Source organism: Pungitius pungitius, chromosome 17 (assembly GCF_949316345.1).
Source record: "Pungitius pungitius chromosome 17, fPunPun2.1, whole genome shotgun sequence".
NCBI classification, from domain to species: domain Eukaryota; kingdom Metazoa; phylum Chordata; class Actinopteri; order Perciformes; family Gasterosteidae; genus Pungitius; species Pungitius pungitius.
The window spans coordinates 10,838,130-10,856,501 of record NC_084916.1 but is presented as its reverse complement, the minus strand read 5'-3'; the positions used below and the strand labels follow the sequence as shown (position 1 = coordinate 10,856,501).

The 18,372-nt window shown below is 42.2% G+C and overlaps 3 protein-coding genes across 3 annotated transcripts; 2 read left to right on the top strand and 1 right to left on the bottom strand.

Moving 5' to 3' along the window:
• Nucleotides 1–3,562: 3,562 nt before the first annotated feature.
• On the bottom strand, nucleotides 3,563–4,763 carry LOC119219391 (lens fiber membrane intrinsic protein-like). The gene is made up of 4 exons (XM_037474572.2): nucleotides 4,547–4,763; nucleotides 4,271–4,420; nucleotides 4,052–4,186; nucleotides 3,563–3,828 (listed from the first exon to the last, which is right to left on the bottom strand). The coding sequence occupies exons 1-4, from the start codon at nucleotides 4,719–4,721 to the stop codon at nucleotides 3,767–3,769; spliced, it is 522 nt and encodes a 173-aa protein (XP_037330469.1). The 5' UTR covers nucleotides 4,722–4,763; the 3' UTR covers nucleotides 3,563–3,766.
• A 2,294-nt stretch (nucleotides 4,764–7,057) lies between these two features.
• Nucleotides 7,058–13,322, top strand: LOC119219390 (ubiquilin-4-like). Its single transcript, XM_037474571.2, has 11 exons — nucleotides 7,058–7,246; nucleotides 8,670–8,821; nucleotides 8,931–9,079; nucleotides 9,186–9,448; nucleotides 9,597–9,755; nucleotides 9,916–10,138; nucleotides 10,248–10,387; nucleotides 10,874–10,957; nucleotides 11,265–11,380; nucleotides 11,467–11,749; nucleotides 11,839–13,322. The coding sequence occupies exons 1-11, from the start codon at nucleotides 7,103–7,105 to the stop codon at nucleotides 11,989–11,991; spliced, it is 1,866 nt and encodes a 621-aa protein (XP_037330468.1). The 5' UTR covers nucleotides 7,058–7,102; the 3' UTR covers nucleotides 11,992–13,322.
• A 795-nt stretch (nucleotides 13,323–14,117) lies between these two features.
• On the top strand, nucleotides 14,118–16,221 carry LOC119218729 (ras-related protein Rab-25-like). The gene is made up of 5 exons (XM_037473327.2): nucleotides 14,118–14,344; nucleotides 14,787–14,982; nucleotides 15,190–15,383; nucleotides 15,502–15,582; nucleotides 15,682–16,221. The coding sequence occupies exons 1-5, from the start codon at nucleotides 14,308–14,310 to the stop codon at nucleotides 15,807–15,809; spliced, it is 636 nt and encodes a 211-aa protein (XP_037329224.2). The 5' UTR covers nucleotides 14,118–14,307; the 3' UTR covers nucleotides 15,810–16,221.
• Nucleotides 16,222–18,372: the final 2,151 nt, after the last annotated feature.

Sequence of the window (18,372 nt, the reverse complement as noted above, 5' to 3'; positions counted from 1 at the left end):
TGATAAGCAGCATGTTTCTCATGCAATGAACTGAACCTTTGCTTTCATTCTTAAGTGAGCAAGTGCAGTGAAATATGGACTGCAGCCCATCAACATGAGATGCACAACAAGTTTGACAATAAAAATGAGAAGGACAAGGTTAAACTAAGCTCTGGCCTGAAGAGGTATTATTTCAATTTTTGTCATGAGAGAGAAGGAGATTCTTCTTTTATATATATTTTTGTACTGTATCTGTGGGCATAAAGCTCAACAAGCGGGAACACAATGACATTACATTTTATTTCCACCAGAGTTTGGGTGACATTATCTACCAAAGTTAAAAGACCTAATTACTGATCTCATGCAGGAAGAAGTATTAAAATCTGACTTAGTTTGCATTGAGTAAATGCATGTGATTGTTAGTGTCCATTCATTTTAATTTCAGTACATTGCATTATTTCAGGTTTATCGTTAGCTTGGACCTAAAGTATGATACTGAAAATCAGTGTCGGCTGACAGAACTTGTTTTGGTAGGGCCAATCAATTTCTGCAGACATCTAGCCCTGACAAAAACACAGTCTTGGGGCCAAACGATGATGGCCCAAGGCTGAATCTATTTCAAGATACGGATTGGCTAAAATATATGTTTGTCGCTCATGTATATCTTTAATCAGTAATTGGCTAAACTTCTTCTTGGACCTGCCTCTTTTGGGCCAGGCCTCAGCCCAGCTGAGACATGCAGACAGGCACAGAAAACGTGCAGGAAAAGCAAATAGTTTGCGCAGATATCTTCATTTACAAATATTACTGGGTATATTCCATATTGCAAAAACACAAATGCATACTTTTTTTTTCCTTTGGCTCAATGTGGGGCCAGTCCCCCATTGCCCTCTATTGGCCACTGCAATATATAGAAGCGGCCTTATAAAAACTCAAGTAAATGTGCATGAACGCTGCATTAATTATGATGATGCAAATCTATTCCGTTGTAACTTACCTTTACTTTCAACTCAACTTCTCCCAAAAGAAAACCACAACCCAGGTGCAGCAGCACAGAGCCACTTAGAAAAGTTGTGTATTTTATGTCAAATGAACCACTCCGTATTCACTGATGTGTAGACTTTATTTATGACGAGCTGTGTAAATTATCTACTGTACTTTTATTCCTAGTTTCCCTGTGCAATGTTTTTATTATCTCTTTTTCTTTTGTGTTGTGTGCACTAAATGCAATACCACGTTAGTATTGACTCGTGCGGCACAAATAAAGTCTTTCTAAAACGACACAATCTCATTGTGGACTTGAACCCTTTTGTGTTGCATGATTGAACTATCAAAACGAGGTCATGTGATAAGGGAGAATGCTTTTCTGTAGGTTGGATGGTTGACATGGAGAATGATTTTTGAGAACATTATGGGAACAGTGAGTCGCAAAAGGACTTGGGTGCATGTTCAGGGGGAGCTCCATGGGACCAGGGCAGTTTTTCTGCTGTGTCAGCAGACTCTTCCATCAGTAAGAGCAATAACTTGTGACCATTGATCAGTTTAAGACATGGCCGAAGGGTAAGCCTAATCCTCCACAAATATAATAATTAAGTATATACAATTATTATCGTTGTAAATTAATATAATTATACTCATAAAATGGCTTGAAGAATCCCCTGAAAAATCAAAACTCAAATAGCTGTTGAATTTGGATGAGCTTAAGTTTGCGAACTCTGTCTCAAAGACTCAAAAGATGGACTATTAATTTAGTGTTTACTCTTATACCTCCAGTAAATGTTTGTGCCTGGGGTTGGAAAAAGAAGAAGATCTGATTATGAACAGTGTTAGAGTTTGTAAAATCATTAAACTGAAAAAAGAAGAAAATCTTCATTCAGTAAACCGTATTTCAATAAAACAATTTGGGGAAATTGCCTCCTTAGATTTGTTTTGGTGGTGTGTTTAGCATGTTTGTATTTACATATAACACCTGGGTGAACATCTGCCTTAAAGAGGGAGAGTTTTCTAACATGGAAAGAGGACACCCTCATGTTCGAAGTGAGACAAATTGTGGGTCTACATAATTAGCCCAATTCAGCAAACGGCCCCAAATACCAGCAGGTTCTGTTGGTGAAAACTACACAAAAACACTTTGGCTAAAAGAGGGGTGAGCAGACCTTGAATTTGCCTTCCTGCATTCAATTCCTCACCCAGGACACCTTTTTTCATATCTTGTTGTCTTGTTGCAATATGTTACAAGCCCATACTCAGTCTTAAAAATATCTTCATTTTTGCACCTAAAATGATCTCCAATACTTTCGAGAGTATTTTGCTATGTATTTTTCTGAGCTGAGAAAAAAACCTGGATTTTGACCTGGAAACTATTTCTATATTTCAATCTCTTAGAGTAATCCCTGAGAAAATCACACTCATATTAACCACCCCCAGTGTTAAAAAATGTTCAAATGCTCAGAACTATCTTTGTTTTTGAAGGGACAGATGCATGTAAATACCTACTTAATCAACTCCTCAATTGTAGTAACCTCCCTTTCTAGTCCTGCAGAAAATGAGTATAATGAATCATTTAGTAGTTTTACTAGTATGTGAACATTTGCCAATTCATCCCACGGGTTATTAAGACCCGACCCTAGTGAAAGCTTAAAAGCAGCGATATGAAAGTATCTAGAGAAAAGCACACGATGTAACAGAGCTTATCTCTTCACAGCAGCCACAGGGACCAAGTAAGGGAACTTGGATCAAGGGATCGGCCCGAGGACTGTTTACATTTCTCTCATTGTTCCTGCGTCAACGGGTAGCCAAAGCATTCATTATCCCGGCTGCTTCTGCTTCTCTCCTCCCAGCTGATGGCGAGGAATTAGAAGAATTACAGAAGTACCAAGAACATTGAGGAAGGTAAGGGAACAATAAGTGGCTTGAGGCCCCGCCCTGGTTACCCCGGTCCAGGAACAGGATTTTTCTTCTCATGTTGTGTTTGTCCAACGTTGCCTGTTTGGCACACACTTGAAAAACCCTTTTCCATGGGCTGACTGCACTTGAATATACTCAGGGGATGTCAACAAACATGTTGTGGAAGATCACGCTTGGCTGCCAGAATCTAATCCCTTTTCCCATGAACAACAAACTAATAATCAATGTACATAGTTGAAGGGAATCTTTTCCCAACAACGTACTGAAGTGGGAGCAAATCAAACAGCTTCAGGGGGAATCCTGAGACGAACCTGTGCACTGTGTTCCTCCCAGGTATCTTTCTATGCTGTGTAGGCTAATATTACACACCTTCCAGCAATATACAGTACACTACTACTTTCCTGAAATTGCTTCTGCCATCTGAGACACTGAAGTTGTTCCAATGACTGTAGGCAAAGGATTGATGATTCAACAGTCTGCAGTCTTATCTGATGATTGATCCTGAATGAATCCCTATGGATCACATCGAAGTACGTGGAGTGGTTTAGTGCTGCCATCTTCTGGCGGCCATTCAGTACAGTTGTAAAAAAAAATCACAATGTTCGAGGATAAGCTTTATTTAATGTGCCAAATTACAATTGGAATGTTTTTATCAGAAAGTAAGTAATACCAATATCCTATTACAATAATTATACTTATTTAGTTCCTATTTGCAAATCATCGCCAAACTAGTTTCCACATTAAATGGAATATAACATAGAAAACATGTTTAGAAGACAGTCAAAGCCAGGATCAGCATCCAACGTCATCTCCTCAGTAGATCAGTTATGGCTGCCTTTTGTTTGATTCTCTTCTTTTTTTGGTTTAAAACTGTCTCGCTCTAGCGTGGACCATTTCCTCTCCTGCATTCACACATTCTGTATGCACATATGTAGAAAATACCTGCAATGGACAGAGACACATGTACACATGATGTAGAGATAACACAGTTCCATTCAATATTTCTACTAACAATGTTAAACAATCTGACTTTATAACATACGTGCATATATATATATATATATATATATATATATATATAGCTCTTTGACAATAGCATATTCCCAATGTTGGTGTAGTTTACGATCTGGACAAAGATTGATCTTAAACATATATATTTTCTCACCTGCAAAGAAGTTCATGAGCATGGCCACCCAGCCCAGTATGTAAGACCAGGAGAAGCGCCAGTCACCGAAGCGCTTTCCCAGCAAGTTGATTGTCACTCCAGTATAAATGGCCATACCCAACAGAACAAAGAAAGCTAAAATTGGGAGAGGGAGGTATATGTCAGTTATGATTAAGTTAAAGTTAAATTTGCATCAATGCAGGAGGAAACAAGACTCACTGGAGACAAAAAACATGATTCCTGCAGCAAAGGAGCGGTTGAACCTTTCAAAGGAGGAGAAGTGGGAAAAGGACATGATGCCAGCAATGATGCCTGCGAAGCATGACATCCCTGAGAGGATCATGAAGGCCCTGGTGGCATTCCAGTAAGCTAGAAGCAAGTGGGTAGAAATCATCAGATTGGATGTCATCATTATGAAGCTATTCTCAAACTTATAATGGACCTAATGCACGTCCCTTGCATTAGCTTTTTGAACGACATTGTGATTGTCATTACCTATGCTGTCAGTCTGCATGTAGCACTTGTTGGACATGCAGTACCTCCACAGGCCCTGGTGGGCATATTTTCCAGACATGCGGTACTCCATCCAGTAGTCAGTTGCAGTGGAGACCACCAACAGGATATTACCAACAATCGCGCAGAACAAGCCTCCTCCCATGAAGCTGTGCATCTTGAGCTGAGATAGCGGTGCCGCTGCAGAGCAACTGCAATGTAAAAAGAGAAAATCATGGATGGTAAGTCCATCATATTTGGCTATTTATGTACTGCAACAAACATTCACACACACTATTTATGTCAAATTGAAGACGTTTGGTACTTAAATAGACACATCACTCTATTAAGATGTATAATTGCTGAAATAGACAGTGTACATTACAAACATCCTGTAAAAATGTAGAATAATGTCCCTTAAATGTGTCATTCAAATGTATTCACTGAAATTCTGCTTCAAAGAACCCATTAAAAAAGGGGGTTGTGATAGTTTGAATTTGAAGATCTGTTTAAAACCACAAATGTTTCCAGCAAATTATGAAAGGCATCTATGGACAGCCATAAAAATATGACATAAACATCTAGAAAGAAAACGTTACTTTAAATATGAGCATGTAAAAAATCACATTTAAAGTTGCTTGAATCCTCCCCTTTTAGGTGATACACTTGACAACCGTTCAATCAAACATACAGTATTTACCTCTTCTTCAGTGGAACCATCACTATAAGTTGAACAAATGCAAAACAAAACCACGGTGAAAGTTACGATGTTGCAGTTTCTTGCTGTTGTCCCCCGTCCCAATGTCACACCAGTGCTTTAATGAGGTTTTATCTGATTCCGCCAGCCTCTGTCCAATCACAGTCATCATCTATGAAATGTGTTGCTCTTGAATACACACACAGAAAAAACGTAAAATCTGATCCCTTACCTTGTTTCCGTAAATGCACCCTCTTTGCTGCCCACCTTTCTAAAGGTAGAGATGGAAACGAGTGGAGGGGAGAAGAGAGAGGCGTTGCTCACTTGGGGGCAAAGAGACAGAGAGTCGCAGACAATTCGACAACCAGAAAGTTGCCCCCCCCCCGTTTTTCTGTTGATGAAAGCAAAATGCTTTGCCTCAACTAGTCTCCCTGTGTGAGATGCGCTTGAATGAAACACCACAGGGGTCACAATGCATGTAACCCTGTACATTTGAGTGTGTGTGGGGGTTTGTGAGGCCTTGAAAAAGGGATGGTTGTCTATGTTTCTATTTTTTTGTAAATGGTATGGCCTAGAATTGGGGATATGCATAGGTATGCAGGACTGTCTGTGTCAATGTAACATGCTGAAACACACACTTTTCTTTCTTTTGAAACACAGAGGCAGTGGGGTGGGACACATATGGAGGGAGCGCTGTATAGTGGGACACTGTCTCTCACTACCTCTTCTTAATTAAATATAGATAAGTACAGCATATATTTATACATATATATATATATACATATACATAATATCCTGAGATGAACTGTAGGGCTTAACAGTATCTACTCTCTTTCTTACTCTTTTTTTGTCTATTTACCAAACACATTCAATCCCAATAAAGGTAATGGACAAGCGATTTAAGCCCCATCTACTCCAGTGGAGCTACCAGAGGCCAACAGATTTTAGTTGTACTTCATGAATTTTGAGATCTGCAAGCATTTTTCCTGTTTCCAGTGGTCTCTTTGGATAAATATGGGTTAAAAAATGGTAAGGAAAAATGTAAGAGAGCATGTTAGCATTTGTACATTAAATCCCCTCTGAAACAGACCGGGTTCTACCGGATGACTCAGGCCGGCATCCACACAATAGGCCGGATTTACATTATTATTTCTAAATTCAAACCATTATAAATGTCTAATATAACATTAGTTACAGGTTTGATTCCAGGCAGATGCCCCCCTAAAGGAGCCTGACCATTCGGGACCATATTGAGATGTATTCACGACTAAAGAAAGACAGCAAACTTAATTAATGTGACAAAAAAACAGCCTCGTCCACTGTTAGCGCTCACACAGATGCAGACACAGAATGATGGGATGCTTGTCAAAAAGCAACTGATCATGACATTTTGTCGCCTCTGATTCGGTAAGAGCTGTGAGCGTTGAACTGACAGACCAACACTGAATATGAATCATATGCCCTACGTTTTTTTTTTAAATAAATGCAAATGAATAAATTGAATATTCAAATTGTAATGCAATTACACCTTGTATTAATAAAAAATGCAAGGGTGTTTTCATCTAAATTGAAGTTGTGTGCTGTAGCTGAGGTTACATTTAAGCATTCATCAAAGGAATTGTGAATTAAATGTCAGTAAGTTATACAAATATGCAAGACCACTTGATCGCAATCCATTTGATCCAAAACATCACATTCCCCGGTATGCGGTACCAACAAAATAAAAACACGTTTTCAGGTGATGCTAGAGATGACCAGGCAGCGGACTTAGGAACTCCTCACATTCATTCTGGAAAGACGTTTGACCTTTTATGATCCGGAAGCTGACGCCAGACCCCAGCTGTTCCATCGGCGGAATAAAGATGGCTGACCAAGGCGCCGCAGATCCTGGGAATAACAATAATAATACACCTGAAGCATCGGAAGGAACTATTATTAAGGTTACAGTAAAAACCCCTAAAGACAAAGAAGAAATCGCCATCGCAGAGGATGCGTCTGTCACTCAGGTTTGCTCTTTTCGCATGTGGGGAGCTGCTTTGCGGTTCAGCGCCTGCTCTAACGTCATGCCCACAACTTCAGCTAGGAAGCTAGTTAGCCATGTTAGCATGTGTCGCTACTCTTACCGGCTAACTGGTAGTACGTGAAATCAAAGATGTCGTGTTTGGCGAGAGTATTGCTGCTTGGTTAAACAAGTGATTGGTGTTATCAACGTTATAGACAGCCAAAAGAGAGATATAACCTCGTTAATATTTCGAAATGGCTAATCTGCTAGCCAGCTAACGGTAATAGTTAGCTAGCTTAGTTAGCTAACTCTGCTTACAAGCTAAGCCAACGATAGCTTGGCTAAACTGTAGCCAAACAAGTGTCAGCTGACGGGTTGCGTTTTAGCAATATTGGCCTGGAACCATGGAAGTGGTTTTGGACCAGGGAAATGTTAAATTTCTTCTATTTCCTATTTTAGCTCGAGAGGCTTGAAAGATGCTAACGCTTGCTATCACTCTAGAACATTCTCACTGCTGCCACTGAGTCATTCAGCTTTCTGGGGAATATTCAGAATTCCCCGAGCTAACGTTGGCTCGGCGACGAGTTGAAGTGAAACCACGCAATCCATGTAGGTTCCTGTGACAGACATGTTTGTCTGGTTGTGTGCTTTTCACGGTTATATGTTCACAGGTGTTTCACGTTGAATCATTGGACTTAGATCCCTCACACAAGTGTGTTGAAATCTTTATCTAACGTTACATGAAGCATTACTGTATGTAGAATATCTTTCATTATCTGCGATGCACATTTTGTTCATGGAGCTGTGACATGTTCAAGATGAGGACTTCTGATTTCTTTGTCTTTTCTTTGCTTCAATCCTCATCAGCTGCCACAAAGTATGTTTTATTTGTCCAAGCCCTCACACTAAACTAAATAACAGGAAACCTGTTAATAAATAGTCAATAGTAAGAAAATAATAATTAAGAACGTTCTAAATCACAGATAACTGATAACACTGACTTGACATTCATCCTCTTCTGTTAATCTGACTTTTTGAAGAACTTAATTTTTTAATGTCTTTTTTAGTAGATCCACCCAATCTGTTTCAGGTATTGTAATTCAGTTAAATGTAATTAAAACGTCCAGTTTTTAACTGACAATGAAAGATGTAAAAGACAGCTGCTTCCTTCAGGATTCGACTAATTTCGGTGCAAATTGTGCTTTCGCACAAAAGTCAAAGTGTGACTGACTTGTCAGATTTGTGCTTGGACCGCTGCTGATAGGATAATTTCAGAGGAAATTCTACACGGCCCGGGGTTGAAATGGAACAAAAAACATTTGAGCAGCTCTACCGACATTGATCATACTCTTGATATTATCCTTTTAATTTCCTTTTTATTTCCCTCCTGTTCATTTTTCAATCTATTCATTTCTTGCTCATTTTAGTTTAAAGAAGAGATCTCGAGGCGGTTCAAAGCCAAACAGGACCAGTTGGTTTTGATTTTTGCGGGGAAGATCTTGAAGGATGGCGACAGCCTCAGCCAACACGGCATCAAGGATGGTCTGACAGTTCACCTGGTCATAAAGACAGCACATAAGTATGGCTAAAATATTATCCCAACAAAATTGTGTTTAACCGCAGCAATGATATGTAATAACTATTGGCGTACATGAGTACTTGATTTCACATGTGCCATTACTCTGTAGGGCAGGAGATGGCGGTAGCACCTCAGCCTCAAGCTCAACCACCACTCAAGCAGGCAATACCTCCACCTCTAGTCCAGGTACAACCCCCTCCTCCACAGCAGGCTCTACTGGCACTGCTGTACCACCTACACAGACGCCCAACCTACTGAGTGAGTCCACATGTGTGTTACTATTTACCCTCAAACACCCATTATTAGCTCAGCTTTACATGGATGATGTTTTGATACCATCACTCACCCATCTGCTGTCACTCAGCTGGCTTTGGTGACCTGGCTGGTCTGTCTGGACTGGGAATGGGCTCATCTAACTTCATGGAGCTCCAGCAGCAGATGCAGAGGCAGCTCATGTCCAACCCAGAGATGCTGTCTCAGATCATGGAGAACCCGTTGGTGCAGAACATGATGTCCAACCCAGACCTGATGAGACAGATGATCATGGCGAACCCTCAGATGCAACAGCTAATGGAACGCAACCCTGAGATCTCCCACATGCTCAACAACCCTGAGCTTATGAGACAGGTAAAGGAAATAGAGAGGGGCTGAAAGGCAGAGAGAGTGGGCCCTTGCATGAATACACATTTTGCACCATTTATTTAGGATTTTACTTCCTGTGTTTAGAATGAACTACAACTGACTTGCATCCTGCTCCTTTTATCTCATCTCCCAGACCATGGAGCTAGCGAGGAACCCGGCCATGATGCAGGAAATGATGCGAAACCAGGATCGGGCCCTGAGCAACTTGGAGAGCATACCAGGAGGTTACAATGCCTTGCGGAGGATGTACACAGACATCCAGGAACCCATGTTCAGCGCTGCCAGGGAACAGGTACCTTGGAGGGATTGTTACTGAAAAAAATCCTTGTTTGTTTTCCGCTGTGTTAGTAATCTTTTATAGCCTAAAGTTTGGCTTTACTTGCAGGCATTAAAGGGTTAAATATTTTTGGACTTTTTTCACGTTTTCATATGTGTCCAATCTTTCCCTGTAGTTTGGTAGCAACCCATTCTCAGCTCTAGGTGGGAACTCAGAGTCTGGCGCCCAGCCATCACGGACGGAGAACCGTGAGCCCCTGCCCAATCCATGGGGGCAACCAAATTCTTCTAACCCCTCTGAGAGTGGCGGGGCCTCCACAGGAAGCACGAGCACCACTGGAGGAACCAACCCCAGTGTGTCCAATCCTCTGGGCATCAATCCTGGCAGTCTGGGCAATGGTATGTAGGATTAACGAGTTTGTGGTTATCAATACACCTGCTTGCTAAGTAATTGATGTAATCATCTGTATATGTGTTTACATATATGTTTGTTGTCTGTGTGGTGCAGGGATGTTTAACAGCCCAGGCATGCAGAGTCTACTGCAACAGATCTCGGAAAACCCTCAGCTGATGCAAAACATGCTCTCCGCTCCATACATGCGCAGTATGATGCAGTCACTGTCTCAAAACCCAGAGTTAGCCTCCCAGGTATGAAAAAGAAAGATGTGTGAACACAGGCTACAGGCCACTGTACTGAATTAAAAAAAAGGGTATTTTATATTTGTGTCGTTATTTAGACCCAAAGCTTGCTTTAGAACGCATTGATTATACATGTGGTCCACAAGGTGAATAACAATGTGTTATGTTGAGCTTTGAACTTTGTAATAAAATGTAAATAAGTTCTAGCCTGTTGTGCATTAGGCAAATAAGCCTACTCAATGGAGGGGATTGTCTGTTAAGCTCATTGCCAGCAAGTGTAAGAAAAAACTACCAACAGTCAGCCCCGACTTACTGGGTTCTAACGAGCAATGCTGACTACACCAAACCAGAAAATCCATAGTGAAGTTCTGCTCAAACAGTGAAAAATGGCACAGGGAAACTCAAGGCTTTTATTTTGGTCATTCAACATTTTGGTGTTGATCCATGTCTAATATAATTATCAATTGTCCTTTTTTCTGTCTGTCTCTGCAACAGGTTTTGATGAATAACCCCTTGTTTGCTGGAAACCCACAGCTGCAGGACCAGTTCAGATCTCAGTTGCCCATTTTTCTGCAACAGGTATCACGCACATTTTAGTCCGATTACTTGAGTTATTTCCCCCAGTAAGACACAAACACATCCCTCATAAATGCAATAAGGAATGGCCCCAATAGTTTTTTCTTCTTCTAATTATAAATATTGCATTTGTTACTATTTGACCAGTTCTTGTAAGCTGCAAGTAATTTTTTCAGAAACATGTAAAATGTCTGAATTTTCTCCTTTCAGACATTTAGCAAGTCTTTGGCTTGTTTTGTTTTAGCTGCATTGAATGGAGTCGCTGCTTGGAAGTTTGGTCAATTCATTTTTCCACTGTGTTTGGTTACAGATGCAGAACCCAGAGGCCCTGTCAGTGATGACTAACCCCCGCGCCATGCAAGCTCTAATGCAGATCCAACAGGGTCTGCAGACACTGCAGACAGAAGCACCAGGCCTCATGCCCAGGTATGCTCCAACTGACGCCTACACAGATATTGCGTTATTTGTTAAATTTTTTACAACTCATCCTTCTTTCTTTTTTTTTGGTGTAGTTTGATGACAGGCGGAGTTCCAGGCGGTGTTCCTGGTGTAATTCCTGGTGGAGTTCCTGGTGTAATCCCTGGTTTAATTCCTGGTTTAGTACCCGGTGGATCTCCTGGAGGAGCTCCAAGTGGAGTTCCTGGTGGAATTCCGGGCATACCAACAGGTGGGGGCTTGCCAGCAGAGAACCCGGCTTCCTCACCCAGTAGTGCAGGAACAAACGCCGCCCAGCAGCAGCTAATGCAACAGATGCTCCAGATGTTTGCCGGAGGAGTTGGAGGAGGAAGTGCAACGGTACACGGACGCACCCATGCAAGGATATTGCATCTTCCACACCTGTATGCTCTATGTTTTTGAAATAGCATTTATTTTTGCACCTGTAGACCCAGACCCCAGAAGTGCGGTTCCAGTCCCAGTTGGATCAGCTGAGCGCCATGGGCTTCATCAACCGCGAGGCCAACCTTCAGGCCCTTATTGCTACTGGAGGAGACATCAACGCCGCTATCGAGAGACTGCTGGGTTCACAGCCCTCGTAAAGACATGCAGTACATACTGACACACAGACACGTGCATACATACATACCTAACTCATAAACACACCCAGCATCAACAGAGAACCAAGAGAAATTTAAGTGTATTGTCCCAAACTTTACAGAAGACACTTGGCAGCATCTGTTAGACTCTCATTGTACATCTGTTCTCAGATCATTCCCTAGTATCCACACTTTTTGGCGTCATTGAACCAGATCTGTGTCCCAGAGTACTGCTGTAGAGCCGGACTCTGAACATCTCTCATCTTGAGGGGGTGTTCTGGTGCAGAGAAAGGAGCGAAAACATCTCCTGAAAAGGGACTCCCAACCATTTCTTTATTCCCTGTTTTCTTTGCATAAAACTGGAGTCGAGTGTTGCAGGCATTTACATTATACAGATTAAACCCATGTGATGTGATTGGCTGTGGCTCGGATTTACACATGGCCATTGTTAGGCAGATTGTTAGCGTTTATCTAGCAATTCCATACATGAAGAGTTTCTGGTATACTGACAGGAAAACGACTTGTCCATACAGACGCTCAACCCCAGTCCGCCCTGAAACCCCATTCTCAAGATTCTACATAAATAGCTGTTTTTGTCCAACAACTCTCACTATTTATTGCAAGCGCTTGACAAAATGACGCCCTCCAAACTTACCTTAACTTGTAATTTGTCATTCCAGATAAAAGTGCCCACTCACAGGTGCACAGTGTCTTTTCCTTCTGAGGCACCACGGCTGTGCCTTCTGTCCTTCCCTTCCCTGCCCTGTAAGAGCTTTGTCGGCAACGACACCCCACACACAGTGGTTGATTAGAAAACCCCCTCTAAATTCCACATGGCGTAATGCACGATGGTAACCATAATCAAATATCACATTGCAGCCTCTCGTAGCAGAGGACGCTGTAAGAATGAATACGATTGAAACAAATAAGCTTTCCTTACATTTTAATCTGATTCTTCTTTGTTCATTATATTTTTCTTCTTTTGAGGTGCAGTTAGTACCTAGAGATGATTAGGATTTGTCTCGCATAAAAGAAACATTGAAATCAAGTGAGTAAAATAATAAATGAATAAATAACGGAAAGGCTGTACAAACAATTACAGTATGGTGGCACTATACAATTTCTAAAATTCAAGTTGTAGGTTGTCTTTTTCTTTTCTTCTTTTTTTTTGGAAAATCTCAGCATTGTAGTTGTGGTTACCTTGACAACTGCTGCTATAGCTTTGCTTTGTCTGTTGACCTCAGCTGGAAAAAAAATCCATCTCACAATTGAACATGTTGAAACTAACTTTTAACAGTACTGTACTAAAGAAGAATAAAACATGGTCAAAAACAGTCCACGCCCTGTGTCAGGTGATTATAGCCCTGTGAAGATCTGTAGCTTTCTATTCATTGTGTTCTTGTCTGGAAGTTAATATAAAGTAATTAAATCCATAATCTGCTACTGTTGTTTAACATGAAAATGAGCTGTGTTTGGGTAGAAAATCGTCACATTGAGAGGTAGGTGGGCTGTTTATTTGGTCCGCTTTTGTTCTACACATCACATTCCCCAATCTTTTCAAATAAAGGAACGGTCCCCCGAAATTAAAATCAGGTTTCTGGAAACCATCTTAATTAGATCTACATTGCCCAGTATTACAAATTTGCCTTGAGTAGTTTTAGAATGCATAGAGCATACCACGCCATCTTTCCTTAGATCTTGTAGACAATAGTTGTCTATTGGTATCATAAATTTATAAAACCAAAATATTCAATTCTAATCAATATTTTCTTTAGACTTTTATGGGCATATTTCCTGTTTGGAATTTTGTGTTAACTAGTAAGTACAGAAAGGTCAGCCAATTGGTAGAAATTGAGTGTCACAGGCCGAATCGAATCCACACGCATTCCTGTAGCCATCAGATATGTGGCCACGCCGCCCTGTAGTAAACAGACCCACCTGTCGGGTGAGGTTCATTGTCAAAAAAAAAGAAAGAATGGGTGGAGTCTCTTCCTGACTATTAACTGCCAGTGGTTCTACCTGTTTCACCGGCTCTCCACCCCCCCCCCCCCCCCCCCCCCCCCCCCCGAACACTCCCTTGGGTGTCAGCTGACGAGGGATCGGCAGGCTGCCGGTCCGTCTGTCCTGCGGCACGAGCCTCCTTTATCCAGAGATAAAGGAGGAAGCGAGTAGCAGCCGCTGAGCCGGCTCTCTTTTCTCTCCTCTGTTTTCACCTTTTCACCCTGCACGCTAGAAAAGGAGCTACACAGAGTTTGTCCTCATCTTTGGCTTCTCTATATTTAACAGGTGGAACAGAATTCCACTGTCACTAAATGCAGCATGGGGTCCGATGATTCGTACAATTTTGTCTTCAAAGGTGAGTATTGTTTGCTTTAGCTGTGAACGTGTCGAAGAGATAAATCTTATATGGTGTCTGTTCCGTAGAAGTTCTAAAGTAAAAGGCTTACTGATCATTTAGCTCTGACATCTTAAAGGAACTAATGATCACTTCCTGCTTAACTAAGTCTGTTGTGTTTAAGCCGTCTGTGATTTTCAATTTCGTTCATTCCGAAGTAACCTCATTCCCAGTGGGCCCACGTCCATGTGACGACACCGTGTCTGTTGAGGGTGACTGCAGATCTACTCAGATCAATGAGACCACTTTATGATTCCTCACAGGAAGGCGTAGTTCTTAACATTTTCCGTGGTATTTTGGACTTAATAAGTAAACAAAACCAAAAGAAGAGCGCAGACCCATTAACCAGACCCATTCGTCATAATGAACTAATTCCATATTCTATTGTTCGTTATTGTCTAAGTGGTTTTGATAGGGGAGTCTGGTGTAGGGAAGAGCAACCTTCTCTCTCGCTTCACCAAGAACGAGTTCAACCACGACAGCCGAACAACCATCGGCGTGGAGTTCAGCACGCGGACTGTTATGCTGGACAACTACACCATCAAGGCCCAAATCTGGGACACAGCTGGGCTGGAGCGCTACAGAGCTATCACCTCAGCGTGGGGGCACACACACACACACACACACACACACACACACACACACACATGCACACACACGTAAAAGAGACATGAAGAGGAGAGAGTCCTCACGTCAGTGTTTGCTCAGACGTGCGCAGTCTCTCCTCCTTCGCGTCACCACGCAGCTTCCAGTTTGAGTCAGAAGAGGAAACTCACATCTTCGTGTGTCCCTCTCCCCTCTCTCAGGTATTATAGGGGGGCAGTTGGAGCACTGTTGGTTTATGACATCAGCAAGCACCTGACCTACGAGAGCGTGGATCGATGGCTGAAGGAGCTGCTCGACCATGCAGACCCTCACATTGTGGTGATGCTGGTGGGAAACAAGAGGGACATGGAGTCCGTCCGCACCGTGCCGACAGAGGAGGGCAAGGACTTTGCAGGTCAGTTGGGACCCGGTTGAATCACTGAGCTTTTTTTCTTTTTAAAAAGCACCATCAAAAGCAACGTCAATATTGCTCCTTGAATATGTCTGGTTTTTTGTCGCTTGGACTATCCCAGAGAAGCGAGGTCTCATGTTCATGGAAACGTCCGCGTTGGACTCCACCAATGTGGAGGATGCTTTCAGCGACGTCCTCTTAGGTACGTTCAGTCAGCATGTCGACAGTACGCCCCCCCCCCCCCCTCCCCTCCGCCGAGGCCCTGGCGCAAACCGGCCCTCTTTTGTGTCATTGTTTGCAGCCATCCACAGGAAGGTGGCCAGCAGGGAGGTGACCCGCGGCTCCATTTGCGCCGTGACCCTCTCCAACCCCGTCGGACCCAAGAGCGAGGCCCAGGGGGAGCGCAGGAGCTGCTGCGGGGGCTCCTAGCAGAGCTGTGAGGACCCCGCTGGGTCAGGCCCGGCTCCCGCCGAGGCTTCAGCATGGTTGAGAGAGCGAGGAAATACAGAACCCCCCCCCCCCCCAATAGATCAAGATTTGTATATTGGGAAAATCTGTATTTTATATGCTGTATTTCTTGTGGCGGCGTGTTTTATTAGAAATAGAAGTGACATTTTTCTTACGGTTTACAAATAGGTTGTAAAGTTCTATTTCTTTTATGAGACAATGTCATGACTTTATTATCTTATTATCTTATTATTAGAAAGGTCGGTGGAAGAAAAACACCAAACCGTCATTAAAATATATCTTAAGTAAAAGTGCAGAAGTTTTGTCAATAAAATTTGCCCAAATAAAACTTTTATACCAATGACTATATTATAGGGATGTTATTAAAAATGCACGTTACCAATGTTTAGTGTTCGGGTGAACTAATTTATATGATTTAGGTAGTTCAATCGGCAAACAGATCATAGTGTTTGTGAACTGAATTGCATTTGAGTTTAAATATAACATTCATTTACTGCTATCTTAAAACTCTATGTACAGCACTTGACTAAATTAACAAAATTGGCTTCCGGGCCAAAACATAATATCTGTCCGTTGTAGTTGTACACATGGACCTTTTGAGGAGTTGCTTCATGATAAAGGGTCACATTGAAGAACGAGTGGGACGTGGTGGTCTCTCCTCCACCTCTAGATGTCAGTGCTGCTATTAAATGTAAAGCCCAGTTCCTCATTAACTCCGGCACGACTCACTCCGCCATCTAATCCCACTATTCATTTCATTAATGATTATAATATTAAACTCATGTGGCGCTGCAGTTTCGTCACCATGGTAGCGACCTCTGATGCCCTTTTGACAAGCTAAGCAGCGGGCCCACGGAGGAGGGAACTAATTGCGACTTTCTCCACAAATAATACATTTATTCACAGATCGAATGGTTTTATGTTGTAAAGACTATGGATGTAGTTGAATAGGCTCATAATGCACAACTGTGAGAATATAAATCTACTGCAGTGGTAGTTAATGGTATTTTGGACAGATAGTGCTCTGATGCTCACAGATGTGCATGTGGTGGGTTTGTGTCATGTCCCTCTTGTTTTAGCCCAAATGAAATGTCCACAGATTCTTTTATTACATTTCTTCTCTGTAACTATGATAGGGACGCCTCTGCACCGAGGTAAACATGTTTAATTATTCACTCTGAATAAGGGTATTTTTATTGGCTGAGTTAAAGCATCCGCTGTAATAATCCAAACAGGCTGAACAGACTTCACGGGTGAAAAGGTAATGACATCAGTAGATCTCCCTCAGCCTGACGATAACGGTTATCTGTGATGACATCAAAACGAAAGAAAAGCTTTCTTTGTTCATTGTAAGATTCTAGTCCTCCTGGATCTGTGTGCAGACCCTTTTCTGACCTTCTAAAGCGCTCGGAAAGACTTGGATTTATCACATACATGTGGTGGCTATTACGCACATGCTACTTGACATGTAAAGCCTGTAAAAAGTGTTTTAAACCAGGACTCATATGTTCTGAAGTGATGAGTGGTATGGCACCTCTGACCCCAACATGGAGCTTTTATCTGGTATGATGTGAGAGACCTGCTCCTCTGGCACTTTGTGGGTAATCATGTGCCCCCTTGAATTTTCTTTTGCAATGTCACATCTGTATGAGTATTATTATTGTGACCTTTGTGTTCTTATGACCTTTGAACCCATACCTTCCATCCATCATCCTCCCGTACCTCCTCCCATGTAGTAAATTTCCTTTTTGCACGTCCCTAACGTCTGTTGCACTTGGCCGTCCGTATTCAAGGTCACGAGTGTCCCTTAGGGGCGTCCAATGCAGCAGGCTGCCAGGGACAAACTGACGTGAGAGACCTCAGCACCGCTTCCCTTACCATAATATTACGCACCGCAGTTGCCATGACAACCCCAGTGTTTGTCTGTGAGCGCCGAGCTAAACGGCTGCAGGTGTGAAGCGATGCAGTGAACTATTCTTCAAGTGCTGCTTTCAACTCAAAGATTTGACCAGAAACAGCGTGAAATTGGATTGTCATTAACACATTAGAGCTGGTGTCACAGGTGAGCAGTCTTTGACATGACACGTTTCAGTCACATTAGCACAGGAAAAGTATTTTAACAAAAGCCATAACGGTTTACTTTTTCAAACCCACTGACCCTGACATTTTTCTGACAGCAGTCCAACATTTTTACACGCAGAGAGACCTGGCTGAAGCTCATACAGAGCCCTGAGCTTCCAAATGGGTCTCTGAGAGAAACGTCTTCCCTTCAAAGGGAGGGCCGAGAAAGGCAATAATACCACCCATCCCCTAATATGTTCTGCTCTTTCTCAGAGGATCACAAAACGTCTGGCACTACGTAAATGACAGAAGGGGCGTCAAATTGAGTTCATGAGAAGATGTGGCTTGTGGATGGAGGTGCAGTCCAGATGACATGGCATGGGCAAGAAGATGCAGGTGTTTACTTGCCACTGAGCTCTTCTCCTAAATGACCATGCACATGGTCTTTCGGTTAATATTCATT